This window comes from Phoca vitulina, unplaced genomic scaffold (assembly GCF_004348235.1).
Source record: "Phoca vitulina isolate PV1807 unplaced genomic scaffold, GSC_HSeal_1.0 scaffold60, whole genome shotgun sequence".
NCBI lineage: Eukaryota > Metazoa > Chordata > Mammalia > Carnivora > Phocidae > Phoca > Phoca vitulina.
The window spans coordinates 1,291,222-1,310,633 of record NW_022589763.1 but is presented as its reverse complement, the minus strand read 5'-3'; the positions used below and the strand labels follow the sequence as shown (position 1 = coordinate 1,310,633).

Below are 19,412 nucleotides of genomic sequence, written 5' to 3'. Positions count from 1 at the left end.
CCCGTCCCTAAAACCCCTGCCATCTGCCATTCTGTGTTTCTGTGTGTTCGACGTTTTTAGATTGCATACGTTAGTGAGATCATGCAGTATTTGTCTTTCTCTGTCTGAATTCTCTCACTGAGCATCATGCCCTTGAGGTCCATCCTCATTGTGACAAATGGCAGGATCACCTTCTGTTTCAAGGTTGAGTCATGTCCCATTCTGTGGATGGACCACCTCTTCCTTATCCATCCATCCATCAATGGGACCTTGAATTGCTTCCATTCTTGGCTACTGTGAAGAATGCTGCAGTGAGCATATCTCATTACTCCCCTGCTTTCATTTCCGTCGGATGTGTACCTAGTGGTGCAATTGGTGGATTATAGGGCAGCTCTATTTTTAACTTTGGGAGGAACCTCCATGCTGTTTTCCAGAGTGGCTGCACCAGTTTGCATTCCCACCCACTGTGCACGAGGGTTCCCCTTTCTCCACGTGCTCACCAACCCCTGTTACTTCTTGTCTTTTTGATGCTGGGCATGCTAACAGGTGCGAGGTCACCTCCCCTTGGGTTTCGATTTGCATTTCCCCCATGGCTGGTTATGTAGACACTGGCATGGGATCCAATCAGGGAACTCCTCCTTAGGAATTGAATTTTAAGGGGTACACCGTGCTGACCAGCAGGCACGAAGCCCTTGCTACCATCCTTGTGATGTTCTAATACCTAAGCCATGTGCGGCATCCACACTGCACCTGCATTAAGGAGCAACCCATGAGCATCAGGGCTGGTGCAGCCCTGTGGGTGCATAAAGCAAATTAGATCTGCAGGGGGACGGTTCCCCTCCTTGGAGAAGGAATTGTTTCCAAGCTCTTTAGAAACCCCTGTTTCCATGCAACAAGCTGAGTGCTTCCTAATCGACTGGTCTATGCGTTGGTTCCAAGCTGCTCTTTTCTCTTTATGTTGAAAGCACTTTTGGGGGGCACCTGCTGTTTGTCTTGGGGCTGATCAAGTGTGTTCTGTCAATTCCCACTTTCCTAATAAATGCGGGTGACACAGCCGTCTTCATACTCTATAATCTGAAAATTCCATGCATTTTAACAAAAATGCATACCAAACCTCATGACTTATGTTGTTGTTGTTGGCCTTTTTGGGTTGTGGTTGTTGCCATTTATACTTGAGCTGCTTGGGCTCAAATCTGTAGGGCCTTACAGTGCTGGATGGCTGGGCCAAGTATCTCTAGAGAGAGAAAACCAGTCGGAGACACCAGGAGACATGGGTTTCCCTGGAGGTGGCGTGGGTATATGTGCATAGGCATGGACTATATCCCTCTGTAGGGCGGACTCTCTGAGGAGGAGTTTCCCTTGATAAGGACGAGCTGACACTCGAGTGGGCACAGAGAGGTGACGGGTTGCCCTTTCAAGGTGGTTCTAAGACAACGTCTGATTTGTAAAACGTCTTTGGTTAAGGGATGGGCGTCTTGAATACAAAAGGCTGGGCAGGTGAGCCAGCAGCAACCTGAGCAGGTGACTGAGGAAGAGCTGCACCTGCCTGGCTGTGCCCACCTTGTCCCTGTGAGGACGGACAGCTGTAGCACCCGAGCCACCGAGTGCAGGGCCCCAGGTGTCAGATGCTGGCCGTAAGGCTGGGTTGTGGTGCTTGGGTCCTTGTAGGAGGACTGACCAGACAGAACGCTTCAAACAGTACTGTACACCCTGTGTGTCAGAAAGAGAGGGGGTGGTGCACCATGTGGAATGGCGCACTATTGGAGCTGAGTCTCCCAGTCTTCCTGTCTCGGAGAGGCCGTGTGCGACCCCAGTGCCTCACAGAGTCTTGGGCTCCAGGACAGGCTTCTGGACAAGTGCATGATCCTCGTTCCAGATGGATGCCCAAGGCCTGACGCCGTTCTCTGCCTGGACGGTGTCAGCACAGCCTACTTCTCTGGGGACCTTCCCTCCCTGCACACCCCACCTGGAAATATAGCCCCAGCGTCCAGCGCTGACAGCACGGCCTCAGAGCCAGCAGAGGGAGGATGAAAATGCTCCTTCTTTCATTCACTTTGCTCCCTCCCTGCCAGGGAGCTCTGCTTCTCTGGCTGTCTGCCTTCCTCTGTCTCTTTGTCTCTGTGACTGTCTCTGACTATCTCTCTGTCTCTGTGCATCTGTGTCTATCTTTCTGTGTCTCTTTGTGTCTGTGTCTCTATATCTCTGTGTCTGTCTCTTTCTGATGGTCTCTCTGTTGCTGTCTCCCTGTCTCTGTCTCTGTTTATTCTTATCTCTGTATCCGTCTCTCTGACTATCTCTCTCTGTCTCTGTCTCCCTCTATGTCTGTGTCTCTCTCTGTCTCTCTGTTTCCCTGCCTCTGTGTCTGTTTCTCTGTCTCTCTGGGTCTCTGTGTCTGTCCTTCTGTCTCTCTCTGTCTTCCTCTGTCTCTGTCTCTGCCTCTGTCTCTCTGTTTCCCTTTGTCTCTTTCTTCCTCTGTCTCTGTGTCTGTCTCTATCTCCCTCTATATCTGTGTTTGGTTCCCTGTGTCTGTCTGTCTGTCTCCCTGTGTCTCTGTCTGTCTCTCTGCACTATTTCTCTGTCTCTGTGTCTCTCTGTCTCTGTCTCTCTGAGCTGTCTCTCCCTGTCCCTGCCTTGGTCTCTCCGTCTCTTGTGCATGCACACAGAATACTCCCCCCGCCCCCTGTCACAACCGCTTCTTGGGGGCAGGCTCATCCGTGGTGCACACCTGGAGAGCAGGATTTCACATCTCAACAGACTGGCGCAGTATGTGCATAGACAGCCGGCCCCCACGTCTGCTTCAAATATATTCTTCAGAGAAACAGAGCAATGCAGGAGGGGCAGGGAGTGCTAAGGAAACTGCTCTCCTTCTGGGCAGACCCCGGCTCTTTGTGGGTCCCCGTTCCTCTGATAGCTGCCCCCCTGCCGTGGGGCTTGCCCGAAGTGGGTACAGCAGCTGGAAGCTCCCGGAATGTGGTGTCAGGTCCCGGGACGGCTGTGGCTGCCCCCGAACACGGGCACAGGTGTGCCCCACGTCCTGTTTGCAGACGGACTTTCTGTTCCCCACCAGGGAGCAGGACACGGTTTCCTGGCACCAGCCGACCTTGGACACAGGGGACAGACGTGTTTGCTGTTGGGACAGGGCTGAGAGCTGTCATTTCCTACTGGTGAAGCCCCTTGCCCACAAACAGTGCCTCTCCGCCTTTCGGGGGGCGTGTTGTTCCTAAATGCACCCCCATTCCATCGTGAGGGGTAGCGGTTACGGGCAGCTGAGTGGAGTCAATTCTACGAGGCTTTCGCTGCTAGGAAACATCTTAAACAGATAACCTCTCCGGAAATGATCTTCTGCTTTTTTCCCTCCTGTTAGATGCACTTGATTTTGTTCATCCCCAAGGGTTTTTAATTTACGTTTGTGTTTGCGACTTTTTCATCTGTGTGTATAGATGTTACTGGTGGGGTCAAGTGCTTTCCAGATTTTGTCTCCTCCCCTTCTGGTGCTGCCTTGTTGCAGATTTTTCTATCACAACAATGCAAACTTCATCAAACGAAACAACTCAGCATTTTTTTTGCCTGTGTCTGGAGTCAGTCAGTAGAGGTGCAATGGTCTGTTCTTTGAAAGTATGAAAGAATTGGCTAAAACACCATCACCACCCTCCCCTCTTTTCTGGATGCCGTTCTTTTGTAATTTTTCTATTGCTCTTGTATTCGTTGGTCTGATTACTCCTAATTTCCTTGATTAGGCTGTAATAATCAGTATTTTCACGGAAAAGTATTCATTTCCCTGAAATTTTCATCTTTTTATTACCAATTTCACATATTAATGTAGAGAGAATAAGGAACCCATAATTATAAAATCTTCCTCGTTACAAAAGACTCGTTCCTATTTGTAAATTTGCATTCTTCAGCCTTGTCAAGTGTCTTAATCACAGCCTTCTCTGGGTCCTTCTTTCTTTTCTTGTCTGTCGATCTGCCAAATGCTCAAAGATGGACCCTCACTAAGCCTCCCAAGAATTGGGATTCTCGCTGTCTCTCCCTGCGTATGCAAGAGTTCTTGAGAAATACAGCTGAGTATTGTGCTACTCTGAAGAAGATGTGGCAGGAAGTGGCACAGCATTACCATAGTGCATCATATTGATTGAGCATTGAGTCCATACCTAATAATTCTCTGTGTCCCATTAACATTTTAATCTTGAGTTATCCCTACCTTGTAGGAATGGGGTCATTCCCCCATTGTGTTTGCTTGTTTGTTTGGTAACTTTTGGCCTTTCTATTCCTAATCCTCACTTTTCAAAACTATAATCAATATAAAATCACCCTCCCCCCCCGCCCCACAGCGGGAGGCCGCCATATTGGTTTTGAATCAGGACCAGTGGCTCAGGGCTCACGCCTCTTTCCTAGGTCTTCCATTTTGTCTATGTGGATGACTGGTATACCTCACATTTTCCAGTCATGTTTGGCAGATACGGTACTTCTTGCCCCTGAGGGGTACCTCGAAGTCTCAAAACATTTTAACTTCCATTTCTGTAAATATCCAAATAAAAGTGGAGGGTATCATTGATGGCGTTCCAGGTAGAATGGAAAATGCCATCCGTGTCTCCTTCTCCCACCTCCAACCCCCAGGTGCCCTGCTGGATCAATGACCCTTGCCCCATTTCCCAATGCACATTTTGGGGCTTGGGCAGGGGAGGAAATGCAGATTTTAGGTGGATGTGCCAACTCATCCCCTAGCAAATGTGATTTCCTGTGTCTTGTCTGAACTCAGTCCTGGTGCTTCTGCTCAACAGGGGTGGTACCCCACGCTCTGCAACTTGCCTAGTATGTTCCCATTGTCAGGGATGGACCCTGTGATGAGTTCTAGTCTGCAGTGACTGCTCTGTCCTCCCCGATGGTAGGGCTTGATTTACGGGCGCATATTCCCTATGCAATATCATCCACTCTGCCATGCAATCCTTCTCCTTCCTGCCAGTGATACCTGCAGCGGTAAGGGTTCGGGGAGCAGTTCCTGAATTAATGTAGGAAAGCAGGTGTTGATGGCAATAGCGTACAGAAATGGAGCCAAGCCCTTCGGCTGCCTCACAAGGCAATGATCTCAAAGTGGAAAGGTGACTCTCATGTTTCTGGCTGGTTAGGAACCCTTTCCTCCAGGGAGCGAAGAAAAAGCATCTTCTGACTTTACAAAGAGGCAGTAACATTTCTCTGGTTCTGGAAGCTGAGCGTGTGTGTCTACCAACCCTGTTATCATCGGTTCCAGTTATTGGACGTAGTGAAGGCTTTCCCCCTTTTTGAAAAAAAAAATTATATTCTCATGAATATGTTAGGGGAGTATTCGAATGGTGTCTCAGGAATGCCTATCCAGATGGCACTGTGTTCTAGAACAGCGCTTCCAAACCATCTGTGGCAAAACTCGCCTTTCCCAAATCTGTCACAGATTGATACTGATGTAGATGGGGCAGACAGGAATTACTAGAAAAATAAAATTTAAAAACATGCAAAATGGGGCCTCCAATTTTGCTTTTTTTAAGTCATTGGATTCAGCAAACGTAAAATGACTGTCGATTTTTTTTTTTATATTTTCTAAACACTATTCTCAATGTTGGGCTGTCTTATGGCAGACTGGTAACAAACACTTCACAGGAAGGCACCCATCTGTAGCTCTCACTTGGAGGGGCTTTGATCCAGAAGCATGCCTACCCCCACTCCCACTGCATTTCTTTATAGAAAATATTGAAAACGGGTACTTCCTCATCCTCACTGGCCATGCAGCTTGGCACATACAGGCTTTGTTCTTCACACCAAAGAAGCTGGGGACTGTAGATTAGCTTAAAATGCCCCTTCCACGTGAAAGCAAATATGTATGTTCCAAAATATGTACCCTTCCAACCTAGTGCTTGTGGCTGGCTCTCCTGTGTTGTGATTATTTTTCTAGATTTATTTATTTATTTTAGGGGGAAGAGAGAGAGAGTGAGCAAGTAAGGGGAGGGAAAGGGAGAGAGAGAATCTCAAGCAGAGTCCCTGCTGAGCACGGAGCCCCACAGGGCTCAAGCTTACAACACTGAGATCATGACCTGAGCCGATACCAAGAATCGGTTGCTTAACTGGCTGAGCCACCCAGGTGCCCCCATGTTGTGATATTTAAAATGTTTTACAAGAAGCACAGAACAACAAAACCGTGAAGACATGTCTCACCCCTGGGTTGTGTGGTGCAGTAAGCACTGGTTCTTGGGCATGGGACCTGTGTTCCCCTCTGTTCTGGGGTCTTGCAACCAATGTCCAAGTGAGCATGTTCCCAAGGGCTGGTCCCAGAGACCCAAAGTGATGTCACCATACAAACACTGACATGCTGCAGGATGACCCAGGAAACTGATGTCAGCTCCAAAGGGCTGTGTGCTCCGAGTTCCCCTCTGGAGCTCAGAATACCTTTCCAAACTCACTCGGTTGTTTGTTTGATGAATGCAGTTCCTTGAGGTTATAGGTCTGAGGCTCTGACATTCCTTCTGGCTGTTGGCCAGGGGCTGCTCTCAGCTGCCTAAAGCCACTGGAAGGATCTTGACCCATGGCCTCTCAGAACATGGCGGCTTACTTTGTTAAAGCCAGCAGGAAAACCTCTCTCCAGCAAGCCTTAGCAAGAGGGGATTTACCTAAGGAAATGCAGTCATGGGAGTGACATCCCATCATCTTTGCCATATAACGGAGCCTACTCAAAGAACTGACATTCCATGTTTTGCCTTATTCTGCTGACGAGAAGCAAGTCACAGGTCTCATTCACACTCAAGGAGAGGGGATCATCAAGGGCATGACTCATGGAGGGTCTTCTTAGGGTGTGTTCCCTGCTTTGTACCTTCATCTTTAAAATCCAGTGTCACTCCCCAGGTGGGATGGAACTTAACTTATTGAGAAACCATCGTAGCTTCCGTGGTAGGTCGGAAGATAATCCGGTGTTTCTGTCCTTTTGCAGTGGAGTTTTTATACTGCGATCTGGCATCTCTGCAGTCCATCCGGCAATTTGTCCAGAAGTTCAAGAAGAAGAAAATCCCTCTCCATGTCCTGGTCAATAACGGTGAGTCCTGGGGAAATCCAGACATTAACTCTGATGCAGACATGCATGCTAGCTGTCCTGGCAGAGAAGTCCTTTCCTTTTTTGGGAAAGCAGGATTTCCATGGATATTCGTGAGTATATGTTCTGTGGTCACCGCGGCTTTACTTCATTGATGCATTCGGCTTTTGTCATTGGCATAATCAATTTGAAATGATGGTAAGCCTGATAATACATTGTATGGAGTTGATATTTTCGCTGGCCCATGTGAGCTAATAAGTAAGGTGTGTTATGAATGTGTAAGGGCTGGGCATTTTCACTAATGTTACCGTATTAAATCCTCAGCACATCCCCATGGGGGTCATCAGTATGTGGGCTCCATGCCTGACTGTCTCTTGACTTCTTCCCTGTGGCCAACATTCCTCAAATGGACATGCGGAGTCCACATCTCCCCTTCCCCTGCCTTCACCCTGCCCACCTGTCCATCTTCAACACCAACCAGCCTTGACCCTGAGCCCTTCTTTCAGCCATGCCCAGCTCTTAAGGGCATCATGGACACATCTTGGTGCCTGAGACATTCCTCTCTTCCCTTGCTACACTCAAGAGATGTCATAGAAGTTCATCCAAACCCTCCACAGTGAGGAGGCAGTGCCATTAACATGACCAAACTGAATCCATGTAGAACACCAAAACTATCGGAAGCATGGTGGGAAAACACCCGTGTCCATGGAATGTCACATATCGCTTTCAGACTTGGAGACCAGCTGGTCCTGTGTAGGGGAGATAAATGGTAATATTAACAGGGTGAAAGGAACAGCCATCAGTCAAACATGACACCTTCTTTCCAAAATACGTAAAACATTTGCTAAATTGTTCATCTGTTGGATGGTAGGGAGAACATTGCCATGGGACCCCTCTGCTTCCACTGAGCCCACTTGAATAATCCAGGCGAATTTCCCCAGCTAAAGAGACTTAATTGACTCTCTTCTCCAAAGCCCTTTTGCCATGGAAGGTACCATAGTAAGAAATTACAAGAATGATAATATGGACATAATCTGCAGGGAAGAGGGAGCATAAGTCTACATACTAAGGCTGCACCACATTACTCCATCTGATTCTGGCTTCCAGGATTCGATTGCTGTCCCTTTGTCTTCTTTCTCTTTGTCTTAATGTGTTTTAACATTTTCTGTCATATCAGTGGGGCTGGTGGACAGGAAGGGGATGCAGATAGGCTTCTGCCCAGTGCACCTGTTTGATTGGAAATTTCTCAGTGAAGGGAAAGAGGTAGCATATACGACTTGGAGGGTCTGACTCCAGTGATCTATTTATGCATAGGGATGTGTGCACATATACCTATGATGTTTGGGTGCCGAACAAAGTTATAACTAACACCACTTCCACCTACTTAGCCTAGAAACAAACAGTGAATGTGTGTTACTAGTGCTGGTGACGCTGGTCGGAAGGCTCAGAATGATTTCAATTTCACTTTCTTCACGGACCTTTGATATTTTTCAAGGTTTCCTGAAATGGGCGCACCTTAAATTTATTTGCAGAAATCAATTATTTGGGATTCCTCTGTCTTGGCGCTAGTGGGGGCTTCCTTGGTCAGGGCATTTATCAGTATTATAAGTGTTGAGAATTAGAATATTATGAATCGCCCAATGTAGACACAAGCTGGTAGGACTATGGGGGATCCAGTCCAAGTAGACATCTTATTTCCTTGATCTATGTAACACCCTCAATAATTAGTGACCAGAGCACTTCATTATGGAGCAATTTGTCAACAGCAGGACGAAAGCGTTGTGTTGCGCTTATCCAGAATTTGTGAGATATGACGGACACATACACAACAGGACTCTGTTATATCCATCAATGGATGCGCCATGATTCACTCTTTGCCCTTCACTTTCAAGATGACCCCGGTGGTCCTACCATGGCCCCTGTTCTTCTTCTCTGCAGATGGTAAACCAAGCATGCGTAGCTTGTCTAACATTTCTCTAGAGACTGGGACACAGTTTGAATGTGGACCGAGGGAGGCTGGACCCTCTGTACGCTGCATCCGCTTTCCCTCTGTAGGGAATCCTGTCCCCACGTTGGCTTCACTGCAGCCAGACTTTCCTCCACACACACCTTCCTCTGTGCTCAGGACCTACCATTGCTGCTCCCTGCCCCAGACGCATGGAGACACAACACGCTCAGTGTGGAATCCCTGAGCCCCAAATGGCACGGACTCTAAGGGAGAATCCCTTGATTTTCCTTGAAATTTCCTTGAAATTTCCTTGATTTCTCTTGAAGTGACTGGCCTTTTCCAGCTTCTAGAGGCTGTCAGCCTTCCTTGGCCTCCTGGCTGCTTCCCTCCCCCATCTTCGAAGCCAGTGAGGTGGCGTCTGCAGCCCCCACTCTGTCTCTCTGTGATGTTTGCTTCTGTCCACACATCACCTTCTCGGACTCTGAGCCTCCCGTCTCCCTCTGGTGAGGGTACTTGTGGTGATCTTGGACCACTGGGGTCTTCCAGGACCATCCCCATCACAGGGTCCCTAACCCAATCCAATCGGCAAAGTCCCTTTATCCATGTTAGGGCACATATTCACAGGCTCTACAGACCAGGATGTGGACATCTTTGGGGACATTATTCTGTCCACCACACTGGGATTGGAATGTGGATGTGTTTGGGGATGCCGTCCACCACACATGAACCAGGACACGGATGTCTGTGGGGATGTTATTTGGTCTCCCACATGGGGATTGAGACATAGATGTTGGTGGGGACATTATTCTGTCCACTATGTGGGGATCAGGACATGGATGTCTGTGGGGATGTTATTCTGTCTCCCACATGGGGATTGAGACATGGACATTGGTGGGGACATTATTCTGTCCACTATGTGGGGATCGGGATGTGGATATCTGTGGGGACATTATTCTGTCTCCCACTCGGGGATTGAGACATGGACATTGGTGGGGACATTATTCTGTTCACTATATGGGGATCAGGATGTGGATTTCTATGGGGACATTATTCTGTCCACTATGTGGGGATCAGGATTTGGATGTCTGTGGGGACATTATTCTGTCTCTCACACAGGGATTTAAGATGTGGACATCTTCGGGGGTGGGTGGTCATCATTCAGCCCACCACACCCACTTTATGTGAGCTCGGTATTTCACAGGCAGGAACAATACAGTGATAAACAAGCACCCTTGCCCTCATGGAAATCGTTCTCTAGCAAAGGAGATACTCAACAAGTAATTATTCTGTGACATGCCTCACCCTAGAAAGTGCCACCCGCAATATGACAACACGGTCATATAAATGAAAGAAAAGACTGCATCTCAAACATGATCTGTCTGGAAAGCCCCAGGCTTCTGAAGTGGCATCCCACGGAACCCAGGATAGGAGGAAGGCCACAGGGACAAATGGCCCTGGGGCCAGTGGGGTGACTGGGACTGTGCGGTCAAGATTGCAGATGGATTCACCTCCAGCCCAGTGTGCTCAGACTTAACTTTGATTTACATTTCTCATGTGTCTCTCACCTTGGTTTGTGTATGAGCATTCATCCTAGCTGTGTGCAATGAGAATTCTGGGTCAAGATTCTTTTGGAGATATTTGGGAGGAGTCAGCAGATGCAAACAGGTTTTCCAACCACAGCACTTCTCAGAAGAGGACCCTGGCCATGGCATGGTTAGTGTTCAAGAGGGTCTGCAGAATTTCCCAAAACTATTTGCCTGAAACCCTCCTCTGTGATGTTATCTCCTCCCACCAAGGCACCTGGTTAAAAGGATGTGCGTTCACGGGACCCACTTCCGTGAGCCAACCACATGTGTCCCATCTCCTGGAAAACAGCCCCGACTGCACTCCACAAAGGGGACTCCCAGGGGCCAAAGGGAACTAGAATTTGTGCTTTTTCTCCCTCTCTCTTATTTTTTATTCTTGAGATAGGAGTGATCAGGGAACCTGGCTGGCTCAGTCAGTTAAGCATCTGCCTTCAGCTCAGGTCATGATCCCAGGGTCCTGGGATCAAGTCCTGCAACAGGCTCCATGCTCAGCGGGGAGCCTGCTTCTCCCTCTCCCTCTGCTGCTCCCCCGGCTTGTGCTCTCTCGCTCTCTCTGTCAAATAAATAAAATCTTTTTTTTTTTTTTTTAAAGATAAGAGCGATCAAGATGTTGTAAATGTTAAGTACTTCAGAAGGGAAATGGTGTTTGCATTTGCTAGTCTGATGAAAATAGAACCAGACTGCCTCTTTCTGGAAGCTCAGGATCCAAGCTGAGGATTTATCCAACACAAGAAGAATCAATAGTATATCTCCTGCAGAGCAAGTGCAGTATTTATAGTTTATTCACATCAAAATTTTATTTATCCAGTCTCTCATCTCCACACCTGATCACAGATAGTTTTGAAATAACTGCACGGAATTGATGTTTTATCCTTGTAGGACTTCTTCCCATACCTCTAATGGATGAATTTCCCAATGTCAAGAATTACTAAAAATAAATATGGCAGTGGTAACCCTTGAGAAATAAAATAACCCTGAGAAGTAAACGATTCTCGCCTGGCCAGGTACATACTGATGGAGTTTGCATCCACAGAAGACCGCAGAGCCTTTGAGCGAGGAGTAACATGGTACCTGTTTCTTGGCGGGCAGATGCCTGAGCAGTTTTCCTATTTAGGCACTTGGCGTCCCCTATGCAAAACAGGCTCTGCCATCATCTGGTCTCCCTTCCAGGAACACGGAAGCTAGTGAATCACCACCACACATGCATGCATCAATGGATTATCAGATCCGAATGTGTGTAGACCACTTCTCATCGATGCCTTCTGTTTGTTTTCCAATGTGTCTCCCTCCCCGTTTTCTGCTGTGTGATGGGTTTTCCTAGAACAGAAGGCAGTTGGATGTTCTTCTGGTGGTGGGCGTTTGCAGTGCCATTTGCGTGATTTACCATGATGCCAGAACAGTAGGCTGGAGGCTGTGGGTGTGCATTGCATCTCCTGCATTGAACACCTTTGTTCTTCCAAATGCCCTTCATGAGCTTCTAGGAAGTGGGCTGAGAAATACAGTGGTTTTCCAATTATCCAGATGCCCTGGAAGCATGTCACCCAGAAGCTCTTCCAAGAGTTGTGTGTTGTAAAGCACCTGGTCTCAGGTGTCCTCGATGATGCATATGGCAGATCCAAGTGGATGGTACTTTCTGTCAAGATTCGTTGCCCATTTAAGAAACATACTCAGTAAACAATTGGATCCTTACCATCATCATGGTGTGTGGGGTGGGCGTTATGTTTGCCTTTTATGACAACATGGAGAAAGTTATTCCAGAATGGAAATGGGAATATGGAGCCTGGGCATGCCATGGGGACCCATCCACATGACGGTCTTACCAATGTGTTTCCCATTGGATTCACATTGAAGAATTACTTTGGACACACGTATTTTTGCCTTTGATTTCAACATTTTGACTGGCCCACGTGTGACTGTGGGTTCACTAACCCCTGAGCAATCAACCCCAGTACCCATGCACCTGTGGGTTCATTGCCACCCGTCTTGCCTGGAACCACAGGCATTCACTGACCTATAGATTTTCCCAGCGTCCTTCTCCAAGGCACGTGGACAACCCCTTCCCTGTTCATGTTTTACAGGCAGAATCAGAATGCTCATTGCTCCATTCCAGAATGTTCTATTGCCCTATCCCCACATTTTTGTATGCCTTTCCTGACTACCCTGGTTTCCAGCTTCCAGACATCTTTGCTTTTGTTTTCTGTGAGTGTCACTAATGCCTAAGTCAACAGAATTCAAAGCTTGGGCAGGGACAGTGACTCTGAAGGTAGGGGGAGCATTCATTCCCCAGAGTCATGGTGGCATTTCTGAAATGTTCCTCATGTTGTGGAGTGAAGCCATCATCTGGCCACGTGCCACCAGCCAGAAAGTGCCCCCTTCTCTCTCTCCTTTCTGCCTTTCCTGTCTTCTGCAAGACACACAACTCTCTCTCCTCCCCCGTGATTAGGACATACCTTTTCTGTTTCATTGTTTTGCTGCATAAAGAACAACACGTTCTGCATGCAAGTCCACTTCCCAATCCAGCACATGGATCAATGAGTGGATATTTTAATTTTCCTTTTCCCACTTTTCAGCGGGCAAAGGGAGATACTGAGGTCTCAGCAATGCTCACTATGAAGGGACAACCCTCCGATGCACTCATGTGACAGCAATATCTCAAAAACACAAATCCAGTTCCATTGATGCAGTTAAAATTTCTCCCTCAGCACGTGTGAGATGTTCAGTAAGTATTATCATCCGAGATCGATGATGCTCTGCACAGGCAGGTGTCTGGGACATTTTGCTTTAGAACAGAGAGGAACGTGGAGATTCTCGGTATGCGACATAATCATGAATTAGGATTAGGATTAGGACGGCTTTGGGTGCAGCTTCTGTAGTGCTGGAATCCCCCACCGCACTTCCATGAGCCCCAGAATGGATTGGACATTTCCAAGAGGTGACCAACTGTATGCATGGCAGTGATGTTCTTGCTGCTCTTTAAAAGTACACTTTCCCCAGTGATGCTGTTAATGCCAAGAATGTGCTCCAAAAACTGTTTATGATTTCTGGAGTAACCTTGAACTCGCTCTTGGCCCAGAGCATCATTATTGTCAAATTCTTAGAGCCTGGGTCAATGAGTTTGTGCCATGATCTGTCACCAGAACTTGCATCCAACGAAGATCCATGCTGGCATTTCCCCCCAGCTCAACAGTTACCCCACATTTGCTTGTCATGTACATTATCATGGATAATCCATAATAGAAACGGAATGAGTTGGATATTGTATGCCTTCAGGAGATGAGGCTGTGGACCATTTGCACCCCGGAAAAACTAATGAGTCCAGCACTTCAGCCCCAAGGGGGTGAAACCCAAGGTCTGTGCACCTGCCCCAAGGTTTGGCGGACCAGAGTCCCCTAGCCATTTTCTCTGCTACCAACTTCCAGGCACTCAGAGGCCATCCCAAGGAAGGGAATAACCCACAACAGTTATTTCTTTTATGACAGATTGTCCTTAACTAACTGGATTGAACTGGAACTCACTGCGGAGTAATATCCCCAAATTCAGAATAATCCTTATGGAGCCCCACATCCCCTACAGTTGCCTCTATTTCATTATATGGGCTATTTTCCAATGAATTTGGATACTTGAAGGCTGAGTTTAGTGACAGTCATTTGTCCCACAAGATGGGGCTCTCTAATGTGGACTTGACAATGCATGCATGCAGAGATATTCCAGGAATTGATAATTTAGGCATGCAGTAGTATTCCAGGAATTGGTAATGGGCATGCACTACTATTCCAGGAATTAATCATTTATGCATGTCAGGATGTTCCAGGAATTGATCATTTAGGCATGCACTGACATTCCAAGAATTGGTAATGGGCATACACTGATATTTAAGGAATTAATAATCTAGGCATGCACTGGTATTCCAGGAGTTGATAATTTAGTCACACAGTGATACTCCAGGAACTGATAATTTATGCATGCTCTGATATGCCAGGAATTGATATTGGGTATGCACTGGTATTCCAGGAGTTGATAATTTAGTCATGCAGTGATACTCCAGAAACTGATAATTTATGCATGCAGTGATAGTCCAGGAATTGATAATTTATGCATGGAGTGATACTGCAGGAATTGATAATTTATGCATGCACTGGTATTCCAGGAATTGATCATTTAGGCATGCAGTAACATTCCAGGAATTGATCATTTATGCATGCAGTGATATTCCAGGAATTGCTAATTTACGCACGCACTGGTATTCCAGGAATTGATCATTTATGCATGCAGTAATATTCCAGGAATTGATAATTTATGCATGTACTGGTATTCCAGGATTTGATCATTTAGGCATGCAGTGATATTCCAGGAATTGATAATTTATGCATGCAGTGATATTCCAGGAATTGATAATTTACGCATGTACTGGTATTCCAGGAATTGATCATTTATGCATGCAGTGATATTCCAGGAATTGATAATTTATGCATGTACTGGTATTCCAGGAATTGATCATTTATGCATGGAGTGATATTCCAGGAATTGATAATTTACGCATGTACTGGTATTCCAGGAATTGATCATTTAGGCATGCAGTAATATTCCAGGAATTGATCATTTATGCATGCAGTGATATTCCAGTGGCTACTGCTGTGTTCCAAACCACCCCCAATCCTAGTGGCTCAAAAATAAACATTTCTATTGCTTGCAGTTTTGGGGCACAGGAATTTGGGCGGTTCTAGCTCTGGGTGTCCTGTGCAGTTGCAGCTTGGGCTTCTGTTTACCTGACGGCTCACCTGGAGCTGGATGTCCGCATGGCTTGCTTCATTGCTGGGAACTTGGTGCTGCCCACCACTTGGGCTCAGCTAGGATGGTTGACCAGATGACCCCATGAGTTCTCTCCAATATGGTGGTCTCAGGGGCACCAGCCAGTCTTCTTTTTTTTTCAACCTTTTTTTTTTTTTTAACATATAATGTATTATTTGTTTCAGGGGTACAGGTCTGTGATTCATCAGTCTTACACAATTCACAGCGCTCACCATAGCACATACCCTCCCCAGTGTCTATCACCCAGCCACCCCATCCTCCCACCCCCACCCACCACTCCAGCAGCCCTCAGTTTGTTCCCTAGAGTTAAGAGTCTCTTATGGTTTGTCTCCCTCTCTGGTTTTGTCTTGTTTCATTTTTCCCTCCCTTCCCCTATGATCCTCTGTCTTGTTTCTCAAATTCCTCATATCAGTGAGATCATATGATACTTGTCTTTCTCTGATTGACTTATTTTGCTTAGCATAAAACCCTCTAGTTCCATCCATGTCGTTGCAAATTCCAGCCAGTCTTCTTAAATGAAACTGGTTCCCCCCAGCATTCCTAGCAACCAGGTGGGAGCCGCAGGGTCTTTCCTGACCAAGCCTTGTCACACTGCTGCTACATTCTACTTATTACAGAAAGTGAATGAGGTGGCCAAGATCCGAGGGTGGGACACAGACTCCATCTGCCGAGGAAGCAAGTGTCAAAACCATATGGAGGCTCGTTTACAGCTGCCTTGAGCTTGGGTTCCCTCTCAACCAGCCTCGTAGAAGCCCAGTGTTCGTGATGAGCCTGGCTCGCCCAACTAGGAATCTGTAATCCTCTAGGCATAGACAGAGTTCTGCTTATCTGGCTTCATCATGCTGAATATAATAATCAAGAAAATGACATCACCAGGGAGGTGTTTACCTGTTCTCAAAATGCCAGACTTCACATCCGCTTAACGCCATAGGTGCCAGGTGCCCTTTGGGAATGTTTTCTTAGCTTAGTTGAGTGACTGTGGATATTCTTAAATATACCTTTTTTTTTTTTTTAATTTTTTATTGTTATGTTAATCCCCATACATTACATCATTAGTTTTAGATGTAGTGTTCCATGATTCATTGTTTGTGCATAACACCCAGTGCTCCATGCAGAATGTGCCCTCTTTAATACCCATCACCAGGCTAACCCATCCTCCCACCCCCCTCCCCTCTAGAACCCTCACTTTGTTTCTCAGAGTCCATTGTCTCTCATGGTTCGTCTCCCCCTCCGATTTCCCCCCTTCATTCTTCCCCTCCTGCTATCTTCTTCTTTTTCTTTCTTAACATATATTGCATTATTTGTTTCAGAGGTACGGATCTGAGATTCAACAGTCTTGCACAATTCACAGCACTTACCAGGACACATACCCTCCCCAGTGTCCATCACCCAGTCACCCCATCCCTCCCACCCCACCCCCCACTCCAGCAACCCTCAGTTTGTTTCCTGAGATTAAGAATTCCTCATATCAGTGAGGTCATATGATACATGTCTTTCTCTGTTTGACTTATTTCGCTCAGCATAATACCCTCCAGTTCCATCCACGTCGTTGCAAATGGCAAGATCTCATTCCTTTTGATGGCTGCATAATATTCCGTTGTATATATATACCACATCTTCTTTATCCATTCATCTGTTGATGGACATCTTGGCTCTTTCCACAGTTTGGCTATTGTGGACATTGCTGCTATAAACATTGGGGTGCATGTAGCCTTTCGGGTCCCTACTTTTGTATCTTTGGGGTAAATACCCAGTAGTGCAATTGCTGGATCATATGGTAGCTCTATTTTCAACTTTTTGAGGAACCTCCATACTGTTTTCCAGAGTGGCTGCACCAGCTTGCATTCCCACCAACAGTGTAGGAGGGTTCCCCTTTCTCCGCATCCCCGCCAACATCTGTCATTTCCTGACTTGTTAATTTTAGCCATTCTGACTGGTGTGAGGTGGTATCTCATTGAGGTTTTGATTTGGATTTCCCTGATGCCGAGCGATATTGAACACTTTTTCATGTGTCTGTTGGCCGTTTGGATGTCTTCTTTGGAAATTCTGCAGCAGAGTCTTAAGTACAAAGTAACAACCTGTAACTAGTACTCAGTTCACAGTAACTCCTTGGTAAATACTTGTTAATTAAATGGGAAAAGTAGGTGAGCCAAAATCAGCATCACGTCTATCTACTAATTTTAAATAATGAGAGAAGAATCAGCATGAAAATGGAAATCCTTGAACATATCCCTGAAAATAAGGCTTACTTCACTGATAATAGTTAGTATCTATCTCATTTAAGTTTTTTTTTTATTCAATGTGTAAGACTCCATGTGGCTTCGTTTCCTCCAGTTATGTCCTCTCCCTGTAGGTCCTCTCCTTGTAGATCCACCTGAGTGATGTTTTATAGTAGTAAGCTCAGGGGACACACTTTCAACCCCCCGGACTGTTTTCAGAGGGCTGAGCATTCAAGGGACATGGAGAAAAGCACTTAGCATAGCAGGTGTGTATGGGATGAGGTCATGGGCTCTCATTTCTACCTCTTTAATGTGACTTACCACCTTACTGCACCCAAAACACTATATTGGTGCCGTGAAACCCACAGCCTGGATCAGACATTTCCTTTGCCCTGAGCACCCCACAAGTGATAAGCCTGCATGGAGGCCGGACGTGTAAGGTCGTGAATGCACGAAGCGCATCCTGAGTGGGTGCAGGTGTGATGGGGCATGCATTGTGACCTGTGTGCGCAGCGAGGGACCCTGCAATCCAGCTGGAAAACTGTCTACATGTATAGAAAAGCACAGAGAATTACATGTAGAAATGCCTACGCATGCACACCAAATACACATGTACATATGCAAATATATATCTATATGTGCACATGGAAGACACATAGACACAGACAGATACATAGATGCAAATACATATACCCAGAGAAATGCATACACATGAAATACGAGCATGTACAAATGCACACACAAATAAGTATGTATGCCTATGTGCATGCAAATCCTACACAAATACAGATTCATTTGCAAATTCAAAATATGCACCAACACAAAAACTTGCAGGAATGCCGTGCAAATGGCCATATTGGTATGCATGCATTACACATAAATACGTATGCAAACAAATAAGCTGTGAACACTGAGGCATATTCAAATACCTTTGCTCACACACATAAATACAAGCCCATTTTCATCTGCAAACACACAGAGATATATTTGCATAAATACATATGTATGTGCATACAAATGTGCCTGAAAACATATAAGCACGTATGTTTGTATATGTTTGTGTGTGGTTATGTGTGCACATACATGCAAATGCATATAAGCGCCTGCAACATATGCAAACATATCTACAATAAATGTACAGATGCACACAGAAGACATGAGAAATACACCTACATCCATACACATACGAGTAGATAAGCACAAGTACATACGTGTACTCCAACAGATGCACATGCAAGCATGCTGGGTTGCTCCAGGACACGGACCGATCCGGGACAGGCATGTTTCCTGCACATCCGGGAGCCAGCATCCATGGAAGGGATGTGGGGACGGGGCATTAGCTGAGCTTTGCCCTGATGGGGATAGAGTTGTTCTGAGCTTGCGGGAGAATGCCAGAAGCAAGCACAGAGCATACGAATGTGTTGGTGGATTTTTATGAAGGGGTTGGTGGAATAACAGGGCTGGACTGGGGTCTGGGGCGGGGACGGCCAGTGTGCATACTTGGGTCAGTATTTTGCACAGGGCACCCTGAAGAATGAATCCATTTCTGGAATGCCCTGTGAATTGGGGGGGGGTGCCATGGCAACATGAGTTTGGGGAACTCGGCTCTGGGCTCCATCCGCCTCACCCTGCGGACCGCAGGACATCGGTGTCCCAACGTGTCCGGGAAGCTCCTCCAACAAGGGAGTCTTTGTTTGTACAGACAGCTGTTCTGTCCAGAAGAACTAACTTCCCGGGGCCGGCGGGGGGGCACCTTTTGGTGATTCAGGACATTCTCACATTCTCCTACATGCTGGACAGCAACATTGCAGGTGCCGTCC

The 19,412-nt window shown here is 46.6% G+C and overlaps 1 protein-coding gene across 1 annotated transcript in view; it reads left to right on the top strand.

The window, feature by feature from the left end:
- The window catches only part of DHRSX (dehydrogenase/reductase X-linked), a 126,084-nt gene that overhangs the window by 74,008 nt on the left and 32,664 nt on the right, over positions 1–19,412 (top strand). The window contains exon 3 of the mRNA XM_032391215.1: positions 6,932–7,033. Within this exon, the coding sequence (XP_032247106.1) occupies positions 6,932–7,033 (102 nt within the window). The remainder of the gene's footprint in view (positions 1–6,931; positions 7,034–19,412) is intronic.